Source organism: Myiozetetes cayanensis, unplaced genomic scaffold (assembly GCF_022539395.1).
Source record: "Myiozetetes cayanensis isolate MyiCay16 unplaced genomic scaffold, myiCay2020 scf9, whole genome shotgun sequence".
NCBI classification, from domain to species: domain Eukaryota; kingdom Metazoa; phylum Chordata; class Aves; order Passeriformes; family Tyrannidae; genus Myiozetetes; species Myiozetetes cayanensis.
Window position 1 is genome coordinate 1,151,031 of NW_026088185.1, and position 17,670 is coordinate 1,168,700.

Sequence of the window (17,670 nt, forward strand, 5' to 3'; positions counted from 1 at the left end):
GCCGTTTAAATTTTTAATACAATCTTATTGTAACTGTTAGCAAATGATTAAAAGTGCAAAGGGGGGGGGGGGCTTATGTGTTTTGGGGAGATTTATGGGAAATGCTGTGTGATGCTCCTGCTCCGGCAGGGAACTGCTTTTGTGGCAGCTGGATGTGCAGAAACCCCCAAAACCGAAGGATTTGGCCTTTAGTGACGGAGGAGATGGCTCCCTGTCTGCTCTTGGATTGTGGAGGGTGGTTTTGGAGCGGGCTTTTATTCCACCTGCAAGTGAAACAGAGTTCTTGGTAGCAGAAAAACTTTTTCTAACAGGTACTTGTGTGTCTGAGAGGTGGGTTTTGATGGCTTAGTGGACAACAAGCCCATAAATTCAGGTGATTGATTTCATCTCATTTAGATCCTTTGATGGCTTGTTTTTCTTTAAACTACAAGAACGTTCTGTGTCTTGATTTGGATGGTGAACAGCACTGAGGTACTTGTGCACCTTTTGGATGTTGCTCTGGTAAACCTGGTTTTTCTTTGTGGTTTTTGTTGTTTTGGTTTTTTTTTTTTTTTTTTTTTTTTTTTTTTTTTTTGGGTGGTGAATATTTATATCTTGGGGAATAATATCCATATTTCAAGTCAGGAAAGTGATATTTGTTCAAATTCTGTGGTGAATAAAATGTTTTTTGAGGTGTTGCAGGAGCCAGGTTAAAATGGACAGAGCTGTCAGGGGTTTCTCTGGTCCTCTGATGTGCCCAGAAATTTTCTAATGACAGCATGAATAGTCCCTCCACACGTAAATCTACATGTAAATCTGCAGTTTGGAGCAATATTATCATGCCTGAGCCACACACTGACAGGGAAAGTGTGATGGTTGGAAAATGGGATGAAAGTAACAGTTTAGGATCTGATTAAATACAAGCATTACAGCAACTCTGCCTGTGTGAAGTTTGGTGTTAAAAACACAGAGAAGAGAACCAAGTTTTCAACAGGAGAGTTAAATTAATCCATGGATTATTTCAAACAGATCCAACTGCCTGAAAATGGATTTGGAGCAGTGTGGGGACCGTTGACTCTACACTGTGCTTTCCATCCTCTCTGAAAGGGATGTGTCAAATCCTGCCCCTAAAACCAGCTTGTTTGTGAATAAGGCAAGTTTGGCTGGTGTGTCAGGGCTTCTGCAGCATTTGTCTGCACAATTGCTATTTTCAGGGTGCTGGTTTCATTCTGCCACGCTGGTCATGAGGTTCTTATTTTTGGGACTGGCTCTGCTTGGGCCATCTCGAGGTGCAGTTGCACTTCTGGGTTCTGAGACTTTGAGTTATTAGGCAACAATTTTAAGTAATTTTGGTACTTTTTTTTCCTTTTTTTTTTTTTAATCATTGATTATTCTGCGTTTTTGGTGGACTTTTTCTTCCAGGAGAGTTAAAAGAACTGTGTGAATGAGGCGCGAGTTAAGTTGAATTGGATTCAGTAAAGGTGCATAAGTTTATTTCTTTCTAGAAGGATGGATAAACCTGAGGTGCACTGATACAATCAGCAGCTCTCTGCCATTTTGTGTCCTTGTCTCTGTGCTCCCTGGAAATCTTTAGAAAGCAGAGATATTCTTTATAAAAGCAGCACTGTGATAGCATGCCCCAAAAATGGGCTCTCCATGAAGGTTCTTCAGAGTGTTAAGCGTGAAATTACTTGCCAAGGTGGTGAAATCCTTAAGCATCGTATCATTTTATGTTATTTAAATCTGTGTTTTGGTCTGGTTAATAAATATTTCTATGTTTTGACACAGAATCAAACACATAAAATGACATTATCCTGAAGAATGTCATTCTTAAAGGATGGTAAAAAACCCAGTTGCTCCCTCTAGGGTCATTTTACAAAACAGAATCATTGCTTTGGAATCTTTTCAGTTTGATCCCTCCCCCTTTTTTTAACCCCATTTTTTTTTTTAACCTTTCTATTTAAAATCATACCTTAGTGTGGGATACAACAGGATTTATGACTTGATTCCATCCTAATGGAAAGATCAAGAGAATTTCATGATGGTGAGGTAAATCCATGTGCAGAAATCTTTTTGGTGTTTACCTTTGTAAATCCTTGAGCCATGTTCTTCTACTTGCAACACACTTCAAGTAGTGAAGAAAGCATAGGTTTGTTTTTTAAATTTCCTCAGATGCTTTCCAGTGGATTTATTGGCATGTTTGCTTACCTAGTCCTGGGAGACAGTGATTTGCATCAAAGTTAGGAATAAGTGATGTGCAGTGTTAATCACAGTTACCTGTGGAGGGAAAAATATATGTTGGCATTGATTAAAGATACTTAATACAGAGTCTTATTTATAGCTGTATTTTCATATCTGATAAAACAAGACAAGTTATTTCACTGAGCCAGAGCTGAAATGTGTATTTTGTGAAGGATCACGACCCCTCCCCCCAAAATATCAGTCAGGTGTGGTTTTAAAATTATTTTTTAAGGAGAATTGTATTCAAGTCTTCCAGAAACATGAACACTGAACTAACCCATTGTGGCTGAACTTGGTGGTGAACCGTGGTGATCACGAAACAGTAATTTTTGGTATAAAATTTGTGTGTTCCTACATACATTTCTTATTTATTTGTATTATGAAATGGCCTAATAGTTCTTGGAAATAATCTCTGCCTGAGGAGCTGGAAATTAGGTTTTGGCTGTATAGCTGGGAGTCCTGGCAGTTGTTTTCATCCCAAAATTAGCAGGAGTGGGCTCGGCTCTGTCCCATCCTGAGGGGAGCTGTTCATTGCAGTCGGCATTTCAGTCCCTCAGTAATCAGAGCAATCCCACAACCACTTCATTTCTAGCAAATCGCCAGCCCTGCAGAGTAATGGAGACATCCACGAAGATAAATGTATTTTAATACAAGATTAAAAGGGAATTCAGGTAGGAATTGGCTCCTGGATTAACATGTGGCTTAACATGATTTTGGGAGCACCTTTGAAGCCCTCACTGGGTTAATACCAAATAAACTTCTGTCTGCTGACAGCTTTGTGTTACAGTGGATGCCACAAGGAGGACAGTGCTTTAACTGGAGTCTCCCCTCTCAGCACATAGCATTCATTCACAGTTCTTCTGATTTTTTAACTTTGTCCTGTCAACCCTCTGGATGCCTTTGGTCCTTAGTAGCCTAAGACATTCCTGGCTGAAGTAGCCAGAATTTAGCTGGATAAATTGCTGTACCCAAACCCCAGCACTGGCTGGAAGTGTCCAGCACTCGTTTCTCTCTTAACACCTGGCACGTGGGATACCAAGCTCTGCTTTTCAACACAGAGGTATAAAAGTTGTTTGACCTAAAAAAAAAAAACCCGAATAGAATTTAAAATAACAGGCACAGAGGTGAAAGCTGATCTCTGTTGGGTTGTGTTTTTTTCCCCCCAGTAGTTAAAACAGGTGTTTGTGAGTGTTTATCCCTTCTGCTGTTTTCCAGTCAGCCCATGAGCATTCCCAGCTTCAGCTGAAAACTTATTTTCTGTCTGTCAATAACGAAGGAAAAGTCACTGCATTCCCATCTCTTGCAGAAGTGTTTACTCATCCTTGGACACGCAGTGGAGACAAATGGCCTTACACATGTTTTTATGAGAAACCAGTTTTGATTTTAATTAGTGGTAATTGGAGAAGAGTTGTTTGCATCTCCTGAATATGTGACCACCGATAACTGAGCGAAGAAATATGGCCAGATGTTACGGAAATTGTGAGCCTGGAGCCTTCCCTTTTAATATTTCGAGTGTTCCTTGGTCAAAAAAACACCAGAGCCAGAACACTGAGCTCTCCTGCTCTTCTGAACCATTCAAGCCAAGGGCCTTCTTTGCCAACTTGGACATTTCATTCACCTCGCAGACCAGGAATTTCACGTGCTTTTAACTACCCAGGCCTTAAATAAGGCAAAATACAGCTTTAAGAATAGTCATTCTGGCTTATGGAATTCGATTGAAATGTGTAAGAAATAAGCATCAGACTTCCCCAAAGCCCAAATATTTGATAAATACCAGTTCTCTTTGTTTACAAACCTGTGGCATATACCCTGTTTATTTGCAGAAGAGTCCTTGGCTTTGCACATAAATTTTGTTTGGCTTTTTGTATTACAGAAAGATGGGTTGCAATAAAAATCTGCCTCAAATTGATAGCTTAATTATGTGCAAAAGTACAGGGGATGCAATTGATTTTTAAAAATAGTTGAAATGCTTGTCACTATTTTGATTGTTTTTGCTATCTACCATAGATTAAGTCAGTATTCTTCTGTTTTAGAAACATCTTTTAGCAACTGTTAAATGGAAACGTTGAATTCAGAAGCGGATTTGGGGTGAGACAGAACCTGAAAGCTCTGGGGCAAAAATATTTCTGCTTTCTTGTGTTTTTTTATTCACTTTATGGACACAACATTTGGTTTAATTGAGTGAGCCCTCTGGACTGACTTTTGTTCCAGGGTCACGAATTGCAGAATCACGGAGTCATTTTGGTTGGAAAAGCCCTCCAAGATGGTCGAGTCCAACCCTTAGCCCAACCCTGCCAAGCCCAGTTTTCATTCATGTGTGGTTTTAATTCAGTTTTGGTCTTAATTTAGGTCTTCACCGCGTGTGATGAAGACAAACCCACGTGCCTATGTTCAAATCTGACCTTTGGTTTGCTCTCTGTGTTCCGCTAACGTGTTTCAAAATATTGTAATATATGGCTTCCCAGGCTCCAGATCAATAACCCAATGGGTCTGAAATGACAGAGTGCTACGATATTCCTCTGTAATTTAAACATGATTAGCTGATGAAGGTTATGATCAATATGCCAGGGGAAGATAAATTAATTGATATCATCCTTTCAGGATGATAAGAGGCCTATTGGAGGTGGGATGTAACTAATGAAGCTGCTTCTTCACATGTATGAGCCATTTTTTATACAGTGTATTCTCACTAAATCACGGTTATGCCATCGTTCATTTACATGAAAAACATAAGGCACGGACCAGTTTGTTATTAAAATTGCATTTGTTTGAGAACAAACCGTGCTTTGCGCTATCTCTGCCCATGCTGTAATGCAGTGAGGAAAAATCATCTTGGAATTTACATAATTATCTTTATGAGCGAGACAGACCGACTTCTCTCGGCTTAATTGCACCGAGTTTTTAAGGAGGTGCCAATAATTGTCACTGGTTCTGGTGGAGGCTCAGTTCTTCTCATTTCTTTTATTATGGGTCTGCTGAGCCACGCACAGAGATGTTAATGACTGATCCCTGGATCTGTTTGATAAATGCTGCTTCTCCTTACACACTGAAGAAAAATTCCTTAATAAATTGCAGAGCAAATGAGGCATTTTCCCAGCTGTGCTGCTGCTAAGGAATAAAAGCTAAAACTAGTAATCATGGTATAGCTCCTTTCTACAAGGATTAGACCGGGATGTGATGTGTGGGTCAGGGGCAGTCAGTGTTTGGAGCGGGATTGGGCAGTGGAAGCCAAACCTGTTTGTGTCCTGTGCGTTCCCAACATGCCCTGTTTCCCACAGTGTGCTGTGCCTCACCTGCCTGGGTGTTTTTGTTTCCCTTTAGTTGCCCAGAAGATCGTTTCAACCAAGAAGAAGCAGCAGCTCTCGATCGGACCCTGCAAATCTCTGCCCAACTCTCCGAGCCACTCCTCGGTGTGTTCTGCCCAGGTCTCTGCCGTACATATCAGCCAGGTACAGACTGTCACCAATGCTTGGGGAAGGAACCGAGCAGTTGCTTGTCACCTCATGTGTTTTATGCCATTTAAAGTGCCTTTTTTTTTTTTTTTTTTAAATTTTAATTCTATCAGTGATTCGTGGTTTGAAGCAATATTTTAAATTTTTTTTTTTTTTTTTTAAATGGCTTGACTTTGTTTCAAGAAACAAAGGAGTAAACCAAACCAGTTTGGCTTTAAAGCCATCTCTGGTGGTCCAGATTGATGCCAGCAGCCTGCAGGTCTGAGCAAGACCTGTTGTTAAAACTGCAGGATTTGCTGTGCTGTGGTTTTTGGTGGTTACTCTCGCTCAGCTGTGTGCTGTGCTGGTATATCCCAGTGATGTGTGTGCTGGAACTGTACACTGTGATGATACCTTGATGGTATTTTTTAGAAGCATATGGTTAACACCAATATTTTCTATTTTGCACAGTTTTTCCCCACGTGTGTTGCACACTCCCCGTGTTTCCCCCGTGATCCCCTTCCTCAGTGTCTTTGTTTTCTAGTGTCAAGTGATAATCTCTGTGCACGTCCCCAGCTGGGATGGACATGAACTGAATGATTCCAGACACCCCAACCCTCCTGGGGTGGTTTTCAGTCTAAACTCAGTAGATGCCAGTGTCTTCTAAGGTTACGTTGCAGTCCTGAGCCACCCATGTGAGATTTTGTTTTACCTGTGGACCTTTCTCCCACACAGTGTCTGCTTTTTGGCAAAAAGCAGTAACTTCTACCATTGATTTGTAACCCTACAGATGCAGATGCCAGTCTGTCCCTAGAGCTCTTTGCTGTGAGTTATTCTGCTTTAGACTGAGTCTTGATAGCTGAGCTCAGACTGGGGCTGGCTTTGGTTGGTGAGCCAAAAGAGGACGCTGGAGTTCAGCCCCCCCTTTCTAAAGCAGGTGCTGAGGCTCTTCAGAAGAACCCTGGCACCTCCTGGGGAAGTTCAGGTTCCCATATGGGGCAGATTCTCTCCTTTCTTGCCATATGTGACCTTGAAGAACATCAAATATCCGGTGCTCACCACTTTGCTACCCAAGTCTCCAGTTGGGAAGTCAGTCCCAAGTTCTAGGCAAGTGCTTTACCTACACAGCAAACTTCTTGCCAGTGATAAGGGCTGGGAAAGCCAGGGCAGGGGGAGCTTTTGTGATAAGGATCCCCAAGTTCTGTTTCAGTAAAACCGAAGTGATGTTCTTCACTGCCTCTACCGCTGTCATAATTATCTAACGGGGCAATTGCATCACCAGTCAAAGAAGTCTGTCTTCTGAGACTGATGTCATGCCTAAAAGTAGGGGCCACAAATCTGTTTCATGTCTTCTCTCCTTTGTGGTGCACTTAAAGGCAGCATGACCTTGTTTAAGGAAAGGAAGCTGAATCCTTGTCCTAGACTTAAAAAGGAACTTTGCAACTGCAATTCCAAGTTCTAAGACGATCTGGGGCAAGATTTGCCATCTCTGATCTTGGCTGGAAGACTGGCTGGTGTCTTGCCCTTTGGAACATCTCTTTTGGTGTAATGATGCTCCTCTGAAGGTTTCCTCCTCGGATCAAACCCGTCATGCTTGCAGTGCCCTGCCACTTGCGTTCTCCACAGGGGCCAGGCCCTTCACAGGCAATGCTTACACACAGCCCTTCAGATGGAGTCAGACATTGTTCCATCTCTGGTTGGATCATCCTGGGGATCCAGCTCCTGCAAACTCTCCAGATGACTCTGCAGTCAGAAGGTGCTTCCTTTAGAGAAAGGGAAAAAAAGGAATACCAAGTGTCACCTTACCCAGGCTAGTCCTCAGCATACCTTGGGGGAAATTCTAAGGCTTAATACCAACCAGGGGTGAGTTTGCCAGGTTGGACAGGGCTCAGAGCAACCTGGGATAGTGGGAGGTGTCCCTGCCTATGCCAAGGGATGGAATAAGGATGAGCTTTAAGGTCCCTTCCAACCCAGGCCATTCTGTGGCTCTGTGAAAGAAAAACTTGTTTGCACCTTTGGATGCATCTCTGTACTCGTGCCCAGTACCAACCAGTCACGTGTGTATCTGTGTGCTCCACATCTCCACCCCACCTGTCGCTCCCCCACCTGCTGCCTCTTGCCAGTTCGTCTGGACATGGTGTGCTTGTAGACTGTGCTGAATCTTGTTTCAGAGGAGGCAGAGTACCTTTTCCATCCCAAATCCCCACAGGCATTCCTCTTCCCTAAACTCACCCCTGGACTGGAGGAGTTGTCCTCCACACCTGATGCATCACGAAGGCATTTTTAAGGTATTAACTTCAAAGAACAGTGTCAATATCCAGCAGCTCCCAGGGGGCTCTTTGCTCTGCCCGGCCCCTGAAAGTGGAGATCGTCTGGTTCCAAGAACCAGTGCCTTCTGTGTCAGGGGGCCCTGGATAAGTGTGTTGGGTTCCTGTCAGGGAGTTGCAGAGCCAGAAAGTCCCCCCTGAGCCTCCTTTTCTGCAGGCTGAGCACCCCCAGCTCCCTCAGCTGCTCCAGCCCCTTCCCAGCTCCGTTCCCTTCCCTGGATGTGCTCCAGCCCCTCAGTGTTCATACCTGTAGACTGCAGTGTCAGGAATTGTGTTTCCTCTCTCCCAGGAGGTTTGCATTATTCCTGGGAAGGGTGTGGAGCTTGATGTCCACTGTACTAAGCTGCACCTCAGCTGTTGCTTGCACCCAACCTCTCTCCTCACCACCTGTTGCAGACCCGTAGAGATGCATCATTTATGCTTGCACTGTGCCTCCATCAAGTTTTTACTTCAACATGATTGTCTAAATATGTAAATTGAAGTACTAAAAGCAAAGCACAGTCAGCCTGATCATCCATTGTTTTATTGGACATGAGAGCTGATTATGGATAAGCATTAAATAGTAGGGTACAATTACCTTATTTATAGCAGGGGCCATTTGGGATGAAATGTTCTGTTGTAATATTTTGGGCACTTGACTAGGGAAGAGACTGCATTGCTTAAGTAGCTGTTCCTTCTGCCTTTTCACGGAATTGCAAAGTGAAAACTGGAGGAAGAATGTTAATACATTTAATAACATTGCCAATATACAGCACAATCCTTTTGGATTTACAGGGTTATTTTTAAGTAATCTAATATTTATTTAAAACAAGCATTTTAGATTGTTCCCTGTGAGGGTGGGCAGGCCCTGGCACAGGTTGCCCAGAGAAGCTGTGGCTGCCCCTGGATCCCTGGGAGTGTCCAAGGCCAGGTTGGACAGGGCTTGGAGCAACCTGTGCTGGTGGAAGGTGTCCCTGCCCGTGGCAGGGGGTGGCACTGGAAGGGCTTTAAGCTCCCTTTCAATCCACACCATCCTGTGGTTCTATAAATACGGTTTCCACGTGCTTGTTTGTGTTTTTCATTGTTCCAGCCAGGGGCTTATCTTGAAACCAACTCCGAATTTTATTTACGAAGCTGGAAATCGAGTGAGGTTGGTTTGAGTGAAGAGAAACATTTCCTGGAGGGCTTCTTTTATAGAACCTGTCTGTGTAGGAGGGTGTGTTTTTGGAGTCTAGAATGCCCAGCTTGTAGGTGTTTTCCTTTGGGAGTTACTCACTCCTGGAACATAAATCATTATAAATCCAGGGGACAGCTCCAAAAAGTATAAAATGACACCACGAGATGATGAAGGATTAAGAAGGTAAAATTTCAGGGAATCTCTCATTCTCTCTACCAGGGAAAGAGGCACTTAGAGTAGAAATCTGGTCATTTTAGTTCAAAAAGCACAAGGCTTCTGTATCACCTTCCTCATGTCCACTGGTTTGAGAACAAGGGAAGGCAGACATGGCATAATTCAGGTCCCTTCTGCCCAGGTTGTCCTGCTCGTCTCTGCAGCATTACCATTCTCTCTTAGGACGCTAAAAATGATCATTCCAGCTATTTCAGCTCCTTTGTTTTACACACTTGGGCCACCTCCAAAACCTGCTGCTGCTTCCTCTGGCACTTGAGAATGTTGTAGAAAAACCTCTCTCCAGACCCTCTGTTGCTTTCAGTGCCCTCAGCTCTGGCTCCCTGACAGCCACACTTCCCCAGTTGGGTCAGAATGAAGGGAAAAAGAAATTCAGTGTCCTTTTTATATGTGTATATTTTTTATTTGAAGAGGGGAAAGGAGAACTTGCTCCATCAAAAGCCATTTGCGGTGTTGTCAGTCCCGTTCTGTCACGCAGAGATGAGCTGAGGAACATGTTATTTCCAGGGAAACAGTGACCTTCAGAAGGTGGTGTTCCTGGATTTCCATCTGCTCTGGTTGGCCCTTGTCTCATGCCTCTTCCTCCTTATCCTTTACTCCTTGAATGGAAAAAGGGCAATTTGGAAAGCTGGAAGAATCAGAAGAGGATCTGAAATGTGAAAAAAGGCTTCAGCTGGATGGTATAAGGGATTGTCTCCCACAGGGTTCTCCTTGGGAGGTGCCTGGAATTTCTGATCCTGATCCACGTGCTGACCCCCAGGGAGTGTAGGAGAAACCCCATCAGGCATCCTTCTCCTCAGCCATTCTGGAAATACTCCCACACTTATCTTTCCTCATTCCTCTAGGAAACTTGGCTGCTTTACAGATGCTCTTTCCATGTCTTGTGTGCATCCCAGACTTTATTTCCCCCCCAAAATTTACATGTTACATGTTGTCCAGCCTCTTCACCCACTGCTGCTCCTCCACTGGGCAGAATTTTCCCTCCTTGACCTGCCCCATTTCCCCCCTCAGCACATACAGTATGCCCTCAAAGGGTGTAACTGGATCTGATAGGGAAAAATTGACCCTTTTGTCTTTCCTGACTACTTTCACTTCTAGTACTCATGTTATGTGTAATAATCTTTTTTTAACTTAATACTTTGTTCTTAATCACCTTTTGGTCCTTTCCATTCTATCCAGTTTTCCTCACCATCCTGCTATTACTAATTTTTTCCCTCAATTCATTAATTGTTTTATAGGCTCAGTGCTTTATTTCTTTCAGGACCAAGATGTAACATTGCATTTCCTGCCACTTTGAATAACTTGGAATGTCATCCTTCTAAAATTTCGTATCTCTTGACCAGTGACCTCAGCAAATCCTCTGGAGTTCGATCCCTCGATGATCCTTGTGGGTCCCTTCCAGCTTGGGAGATTCTGTGATTCCTTCCATGTGTTGGGATCTTTCTAACCCCACAATAGCCATTTTACAATGCTGAATTATTTTCATTTTCTTGATGAGCTCTCAGTTAACCTAATGTCTCCAGGCTAGGACTAACTCCAGTTCTGCAGCTCCATGGCACTGGGTATTTTCTCTCAGCTTAGAGCAAGAGTTTAGTTTAGTAATTTTGAAGTAGAAAACCAGATTTTCCAGCGTGTTCCCCGATGTTTTCCTTGCTCCTCGTACACTAGAAAACAAATGAAACTGGTGATACCCAGTGAAGGTTACGCTGTGCAGAATGAAAACGTGCCTGCTGTGTGAACAGAGCTAAGTATTCATAAAGGAATGGCAGGGAAAAAGGCTTGGAATGCCCGTGTGCACAGGGACGTGTGGGACAGTGGCAGGAGGGCAGCCCCCGTGTTCCCCAGCCCTGGCTGCTCTTGCATAAATCAGGAGTAAATAAAGATACGGCTGTGGATTGTAATCTCTTGAAAAGCAGTGTATCACTGTTTAAAACTCACTTTAATCCTTGCAGACCAGTAATGGAGGAGGGAGTTTAAGTGATTATTCCTCCTCTGTCCCATCAACTCCAAGCACCAGCCAGAAGGAGCTGCGGATTGATGTTCCTCCCACTGCCAACACTCCAACTCCTGTCCGTAAACAGTCCAAGCGCCGATCCAACCTCTTCACGGTGAGTGAGCCAAGGGAGGGACTGTTGCTGAGGAATTCTTCCCTGTGAGGGTGGGGAGGCCCTGGCACAGGCTGCCCAGAGAAGCTGTGGCTGCCCCTGGATCCCTGGAAGGGGCTTGGAGCAATCTGGGATAGTGGAAGGTGTCCCTGCCCCTGGCAGGGCATGGGACTGGATGAGCTTTAAGGCCATTCCAACCCAAACCAATCTGTAACTATCCCATGCTACTTCTATTACTATACAGAATGAACCCACTTTTCTAGAGTTAAAAAAAATTAGCGGAGAGTAAAATACCATTTTTATTTTTCTTCCCAAACTACCTGGCTTTTGCTTCGCTGAGAGGCAAAAAAAAGAAGTATGAAATAGAAATATCTGGTGCGGTATGAGAGGTCTTTGTTACACAGAAGTAGTTTGGGAGATGATAATGAAGCCTTGAGTGATGATTCCCTTAGTTTAGCAGTCGTGCTGAAAGCTGTGGGACTGTGTTGAGTGTGCAGTTGTGGTTTGTAAGCAGTTCTTTGACAGCTAACGTGCTTTATAAGGCAAACTCACAACCCCTGGCGGCTCCTGACCCAAGTCCCTTGGTGATTGTAGGTGCATCTTAGTTGAGATTAGAGAGCAACAACCTCACAAAGAGTTGATATATTTTATTCCAGAGGTGCTGCCACGTTCACTTCTCACATACAAGAAGGATAAAACCATTTCCTCACACTCTAAAAACAAAACTGAGCCCTTGGCCTTTAGGGAGTAGAAAGTTTTGTTGCCACATCGGAGCAGGGAGTGACAGCACGGAGACCCCGGGATCCTGTGTCCATCCCAGCAGGGGCATTTTGGTGTAAAATGGGATCTTGGACTCCCACAGAGGAGAGAAAATCGCTCAGTTTGTGTTTGGGTGCAAAACACTGGAAGGAAGTGAAGAAGAAGTGCCCCCAGGGTGGACGCCGGTGTTTGAGCGCAGTGCTGCGGGTCCTTCCTTCCCATGGCTGGGAATACTCTGCGGTTCCCAACCCCACTAGGTGTCAGTGTCAGCCCAGAAACCAGCGGCAATCAGAGCCCTGCAAACAGGGCTCGGAACCACCGAGTCCCTCCAAAGCAGCCCTGGCCAGGTCCGGGCTGAAGGATGGACTGAACGCTCTTAGGGCTGCAGGGGTGGTGTCGGCACTGGGGAGTTTGGGGCTGTTTTAATCCGGAGCAAATCCTCCACATTTGAGGAAGTGAATCACAGGGAAGGTTTGAGAAGAATGTTAAGTCAGCCATAAAAAAAAAAAAAACCAGAGCCAAGCTCTGGGCTGTGGTAATTAATAACACAGCGAGAGCCAAATTTACTAATACGAGAGGGTGTTGGGAGTTGTCCTAACGTCAGATAACGGGGGGGAAACTGGAGCAAAACCAAGTCTGATGGAAAAATAATGATAATAATTTGACTTTTCAGAACTGGTTCTGACTTTTAAATCTGGGCATGCTGAAGGCTGTGTAGTGAGTTGCCCTGTAGGCTGTGTCCTGAAGTATTGAGAGCCCACCCTCTGTGACCCAGGTTTTGTGCCATATCAGCCAGGTTTTGACCTGGGATTATTTACCTGAATAAACAGATGACCAGTATTTTCTGTGTAGTTATGAACAGAGTGCATAATCAAAATATTTAGCTCTGGATTTCTTGCTGTGCTTCTCTTCCCAGCCTGGTGCTTGCTTTTATCATCACTTACAGGTTCAAATGTATTTCCATTTAATAATTGCAAGCTACCCCTTGTTATCTAGCAGAGGTAATCTGCTTAGTGATCTACAGATCTTTTAGTGTTGGAAGAAAATTGTGTTAAGTAGAAAACAGATGTGATTTCTCTTAATGACAGTTCTTGAGTGGGAATAGGGTTAAGAATTTTAAGCACGTTCACATTAAGTGCATTAAATGCAGCATCTGATGTTTTTGGCTTTGATTATTAATGTTTCTTGTAAAGCTATTGTTGCAGCAGCTGATTTTCCACTTAGGTGAAAAAACAGATCAAATATTAGCAGAACTGTTAATGTCCTTTTGGGTGGGCAGTGTGATAACAGGGACCACTAAATAATAGGGCAGGTGGGGATTTAAACTGCATCTGTGGGGTCCACTTGAGCAAGGAACTGATTGTAAGTATGTCTGATCCCACGTGGGGTGAGGGAATTTCTGGGACAGGAAGGTGCATCTCCCTTCCCATAATCAGTATTACCTGCCTTACATATTTACAGAATTGAAGGAGTTTTTTCGAACTTAAACTCTCTGTCTCAGTGGCCGCTATTAGAGGTCATGGTTCTTACTTTTGGGGTGCTCTGCACTGCTGATTTGGGTCTGGTTGGGCCCAAACTCAGATGCTCTATCCCTCTGGAACTCAATCTCACTCCACAGCCCATACCTGGGTCAAGTTTTACACTGATTCAGTCCGTGTTTGGCTTCCAGTGCAAAGGGGAAATCGGTCGGCTGATATTCATGCAGGTGTTTGAATTCTTCCAGACTTCATCTGGTTCTCTGGCATGAAGTTCTAAACAGAACCACCTGACCTGTAGATGTGCCATCAGAAAAAGCCCTCTCAAGTGTTGATCCAGTGTGGTTTAGAGTCTGGGGGTTTTTTTACGCTGTAGGATGTGAGATGTATTGTGTGTGTCGTAGGTACAAAAGCATAAAAGCTCAGACCAGATCTCTGTTTCCCTGTGCGATTTGTCTTCATAAATAGCAGAGCCCGCTAAGATTCTCCCCTGGAAAATGTGATTACAAGCAGCTAGAACAGAATTTGCCTGACAGAAAGCCCTGTGTTCCTGTACTTTTGGCATTGAACAACGTTTGGCACGTAGATATTTCCCTTCCACGTGCAGTGTGTTATTCCCAGATGCAGTCACTCGTAGGGAAGGGAGGACGGGGTTGATTTAAAACCAGAAAGTGAAAACCAGCACGTTAAGATATTCAGCTTGCCATTTCAGAGGCAGGCTCCTTTCTTTAAAAAAAAAAAAAAAAAAAAAAGGGATAAAAAAGAAACATTCAAGTTGACAACTCCCCTCCCAGAGATTTGGGTACCTTCACTGAGTTTCTTTACAGTGTCACTTACGGGCTCTTTGCCCCATTGAAGCTTTGTTTTGCCTCGTATTCTTTGGGAAGTGGCACTTTCAGAGTCAGAAATCTGTCTTGAAGGATGGGGAACAATGGTTATCCTGCACATCGGGTTTTCATCCCTCCCACTTGTTTTGCTTTCTTTTCATTTATTCTTTGTTTAATTCCCCGGCACGTCATTCCATTGCCCCGATCCATAGTAACTGGTGAGGGGAGCCCGTTCCCGGCGGAGCGGGGAAGGCAGCACGGGATCCCCGCTGGGTAAATGTGTTCTCAGAATGGTGTTACTTGAAGTCCTGCTCCGTGGGTTCCCCCAACTCCCCTCCCCTTCCCTCCTCTCACGCCCCGAGGCAGCTGCTCCGGGGGTTTATTCTTCCTTCCTTTCTCCCCTCGGTGGAATAGGGAAAAATGGGTATTTAGCGACGCGCCGTCCTCGTTGTCCTCCTGATTTCGGCGTTTCGAACATCTCTCTTTCCCCGCTGGAAACGAGGAGCGTCGCCCCGGTTTTCATTAGCTCCCCATTGTGGCACTGGACATCACAAATGGGCTCCTTTCATGTATCATCTCTCTCCCGAGCTGAAAAAGCACACGAAAATGTTTTCCCATTCCCGATATTGTGTGAGTAATGTTCCTATTGGAAAGTAATGGAGTGAAGTTGTCACTTGTCAGTTCGGTTATTAAGGAGGATGACTCTCGGGTCTTCTTTTTGTAATAAAATAAATCTGTCAAAATCATTACGTTCGCGCGTTCTCTGGCAATAACGGGCTGCAATCTGAATATCTGCTTAAAATTCCCACAGAACTCGATGAAGTCGAGGAGGTGAGCGCTGTGACCTCACTCCTGCAGCAGCTCCAGCCTTATGGAACGCCAAGAGAAAGCAGTTCCAGTTTAAACGTCGATTAAATTCACCTCGTGCTGATTTTTTTTTTCCCCACATTGTGTTCAGATAACTTTTTCCAGCATCAATCCCCACCTTGCCTTGCGGTTCCCAACTTTCTAACCATCCCGAAGTAGAAAGAGCTAATAAGTTGAAGTCAATGTGATCAAAACCAGCATCGTAAAATTGTATTTCTAAATAGTTGGTAACATTTCTAAGAACCACACAGGTGTGAGTTGAATGTATGCATGGATATATTAAACTTTTTTAATGAGGAGCTGGAACCTTCATTCCTCATTGGAGCTATTGTTGGAAACTTCAGAAACGTGTCCTTCTGATCTGCTGGGTCTCCAGACAGTGAAAGTGTAACTCTTTAAACCCAAATGCATCTCAAACTAGCGAATGGTTGAAATTTACGGGTGGCATCTTATTTATTCAGATTTTAGGATGGTCGTGTATTTGTGTAGACTCATCTCACTGCTTCTGATCTGTGTTTATGTGTGAAATTATTTTTTAATTGCTTGGAAAAAAAAAAGAGGGGGTGGGGGTGGGAAGCATCCTCCGTGTTGAACCTGCTGCATTTAATGGAGCACAAACTTTCCTTTTTTCGCTCTGCAGTCTCGGAAAGGGAGTGACCCAGACAAAGAGAAGAAGGTCCTGGAGAGCAGAACAGACAGCATTGGAAGCGGCCGCGCAATCCCAATTAAGCAGGTAATGCTGAAACACTCGGGGTTTTTTTGGTTTGGGTTTTTTTTTGTGCCGCTTCCCGGAGTTGGGAGCCGCACCTCGGGTCTCGCGCGCTCCGGCGGCGGGGCCCGCGCGCCCCGGCGCCGCCGTTTGATGTGCTCCGGTGATGAATGTGGAAGTCACTCACTTGACATCAATTAGGAGAGGTTCCTGTGTGTATTAAAATAGGATCATTAGAATAAGAAGAGGAGGGGGGGGGGATAAAAAAAAGTGACAACAGGCCCTAATGAAGTGCAGTCTGCCGGCCCGCATATGGAGCGCGTTTTCCAGGCTGGGCTGCCTTCAAAGCCGCCTTTGTAGCGGGCTTTGATTGGGCCGAGTGCTGCCGGGCGCAGGGTGAATCGCATCGCTCCACAAGAGCCCCTTGTGATGGAGCAAGAGCCTGATGTGGCCCTAATTTGCTGCCGCAGACGGACATCTGAACGCGGGGCCAGGCTGGTCCGCGCCGGCGAGGCAATTAGCGCCGGTAATCACGGCCGGTGTGTCAGCTGCGCGCTCCTGTTTGTAATTTGCTAATGAAGGAATTGTAACTTTGATTAGGTTCAGTTTCATTTCAGACCTTATTATATAAGGGAACGTTTACAGCTGTAATGGGTGGCCTTAATTAAACTTTCTCATTACACAACAGGGCTCGGATTCGAGGGTTTGTTTTGGTCTGTTTTTGCTGGCCCGGAACGCACTTTCATTAGCCCAGGACGCTAAATTGGAGCTGTGAACGCTCCTTTGAAAGGCAAAAAGCGAGGCCAGCGTTGGATAGCAAGTGTTTGGGGAATGAGATGATTTGCTTTCTCGAATGAAATGACACACCGAATCCACGTGGTTGGTATTGGCCTCACGAATAGTTTCTCTGTTAGTGTTTGCAAGTATTTACCGAGTTGCCTTGCTGCAGAGGAGTGCTCAGGGAAGGGAGCTGGTTTCCTTCCCACAAGGTTTCTCCAGGTGTTCTGGTGCCTGTCCTACCCTCCAGAGGATCACTTGCCTCTCCTAATCTTTCCTCAGTCCCTGCCAGGTAGCCCTAGGTCTCCTGTGTGAAGGTGGCTTGGGATATTTTGGGGTGTTTTGTGTTTTTCCTCTTTATTTCTTGGGTGTGAGGGGGAGATGATTTCGTACCCTTAACTATCAGCAGTGATTTTTCTTCTTACAGTCATTTCTAAAGACCTTTTGGGACCATCAGGCAGCAAAAAATGCTGTGGTGTGTGAATCTCTAGTAGGCAGATTTTAATCAAGCACGCTGCAATCCAGAAGAGCAGTTTGAAAGCAGAAAAAGCTCAGTATTTTGGCTCTGCATCCAGGGGAGGAGATTCCAGGCATTTAAAACAAGCTGCAATTTTATTTTCCTACGGTGTTGGTATGGTACAGGATGGGTTAGACCGGCTGGAATTCTTTTGGGGAATGCTGATTAAACAAAAGTGTAGCTGAGAGTGAAAAACTGAGGAGTGCGTGTGCCAGCATCCCAGGCACATGTGTACTGTTCTTTCCTGAAATGCTGTGGTATGGAATGAT

General features: G+C 44.6%; 1 protein-coding gene across 12 annotated transcripts in view; it reads left to right on the forward strand.

Moving 5' to 3' along the window:
• AGAP1 (ArfGAP with GTPase domain, ankyrin repeat and PH domain 1) overlaps nucleotides 1-17,670 on the forward strand; it is a 284,552-nt gene that overhangs the window by 119,172 nt on the left and 147,710 nt on the right. For 11 of the 12 annotated variants that reach the window (XM_050340528.1, XM_050340529.1, XM_050340532.1 and 8 more), the window contains 3 exons: nucleotides 5,542-5,669; nucleotides 11,318-11,473; nucleotides 16,039-16,131. In XM_050340528.1, coding sequence (XP_050196485.1) covers nucleotides 5,542-5,669; nucleotides 11,318-11,473; nucleotides 16,039-16,131 — 377 coding nt within the window. The remainder of the gene's footprint in view (nucleotides 1-5,541; nucleotides 5,670-11,317; nucleotides 11,474-16,038; nucleotides 16,132-17,670) is intronic. The other variant, XM_050340523.1, reaches the window with a different exon arrangement.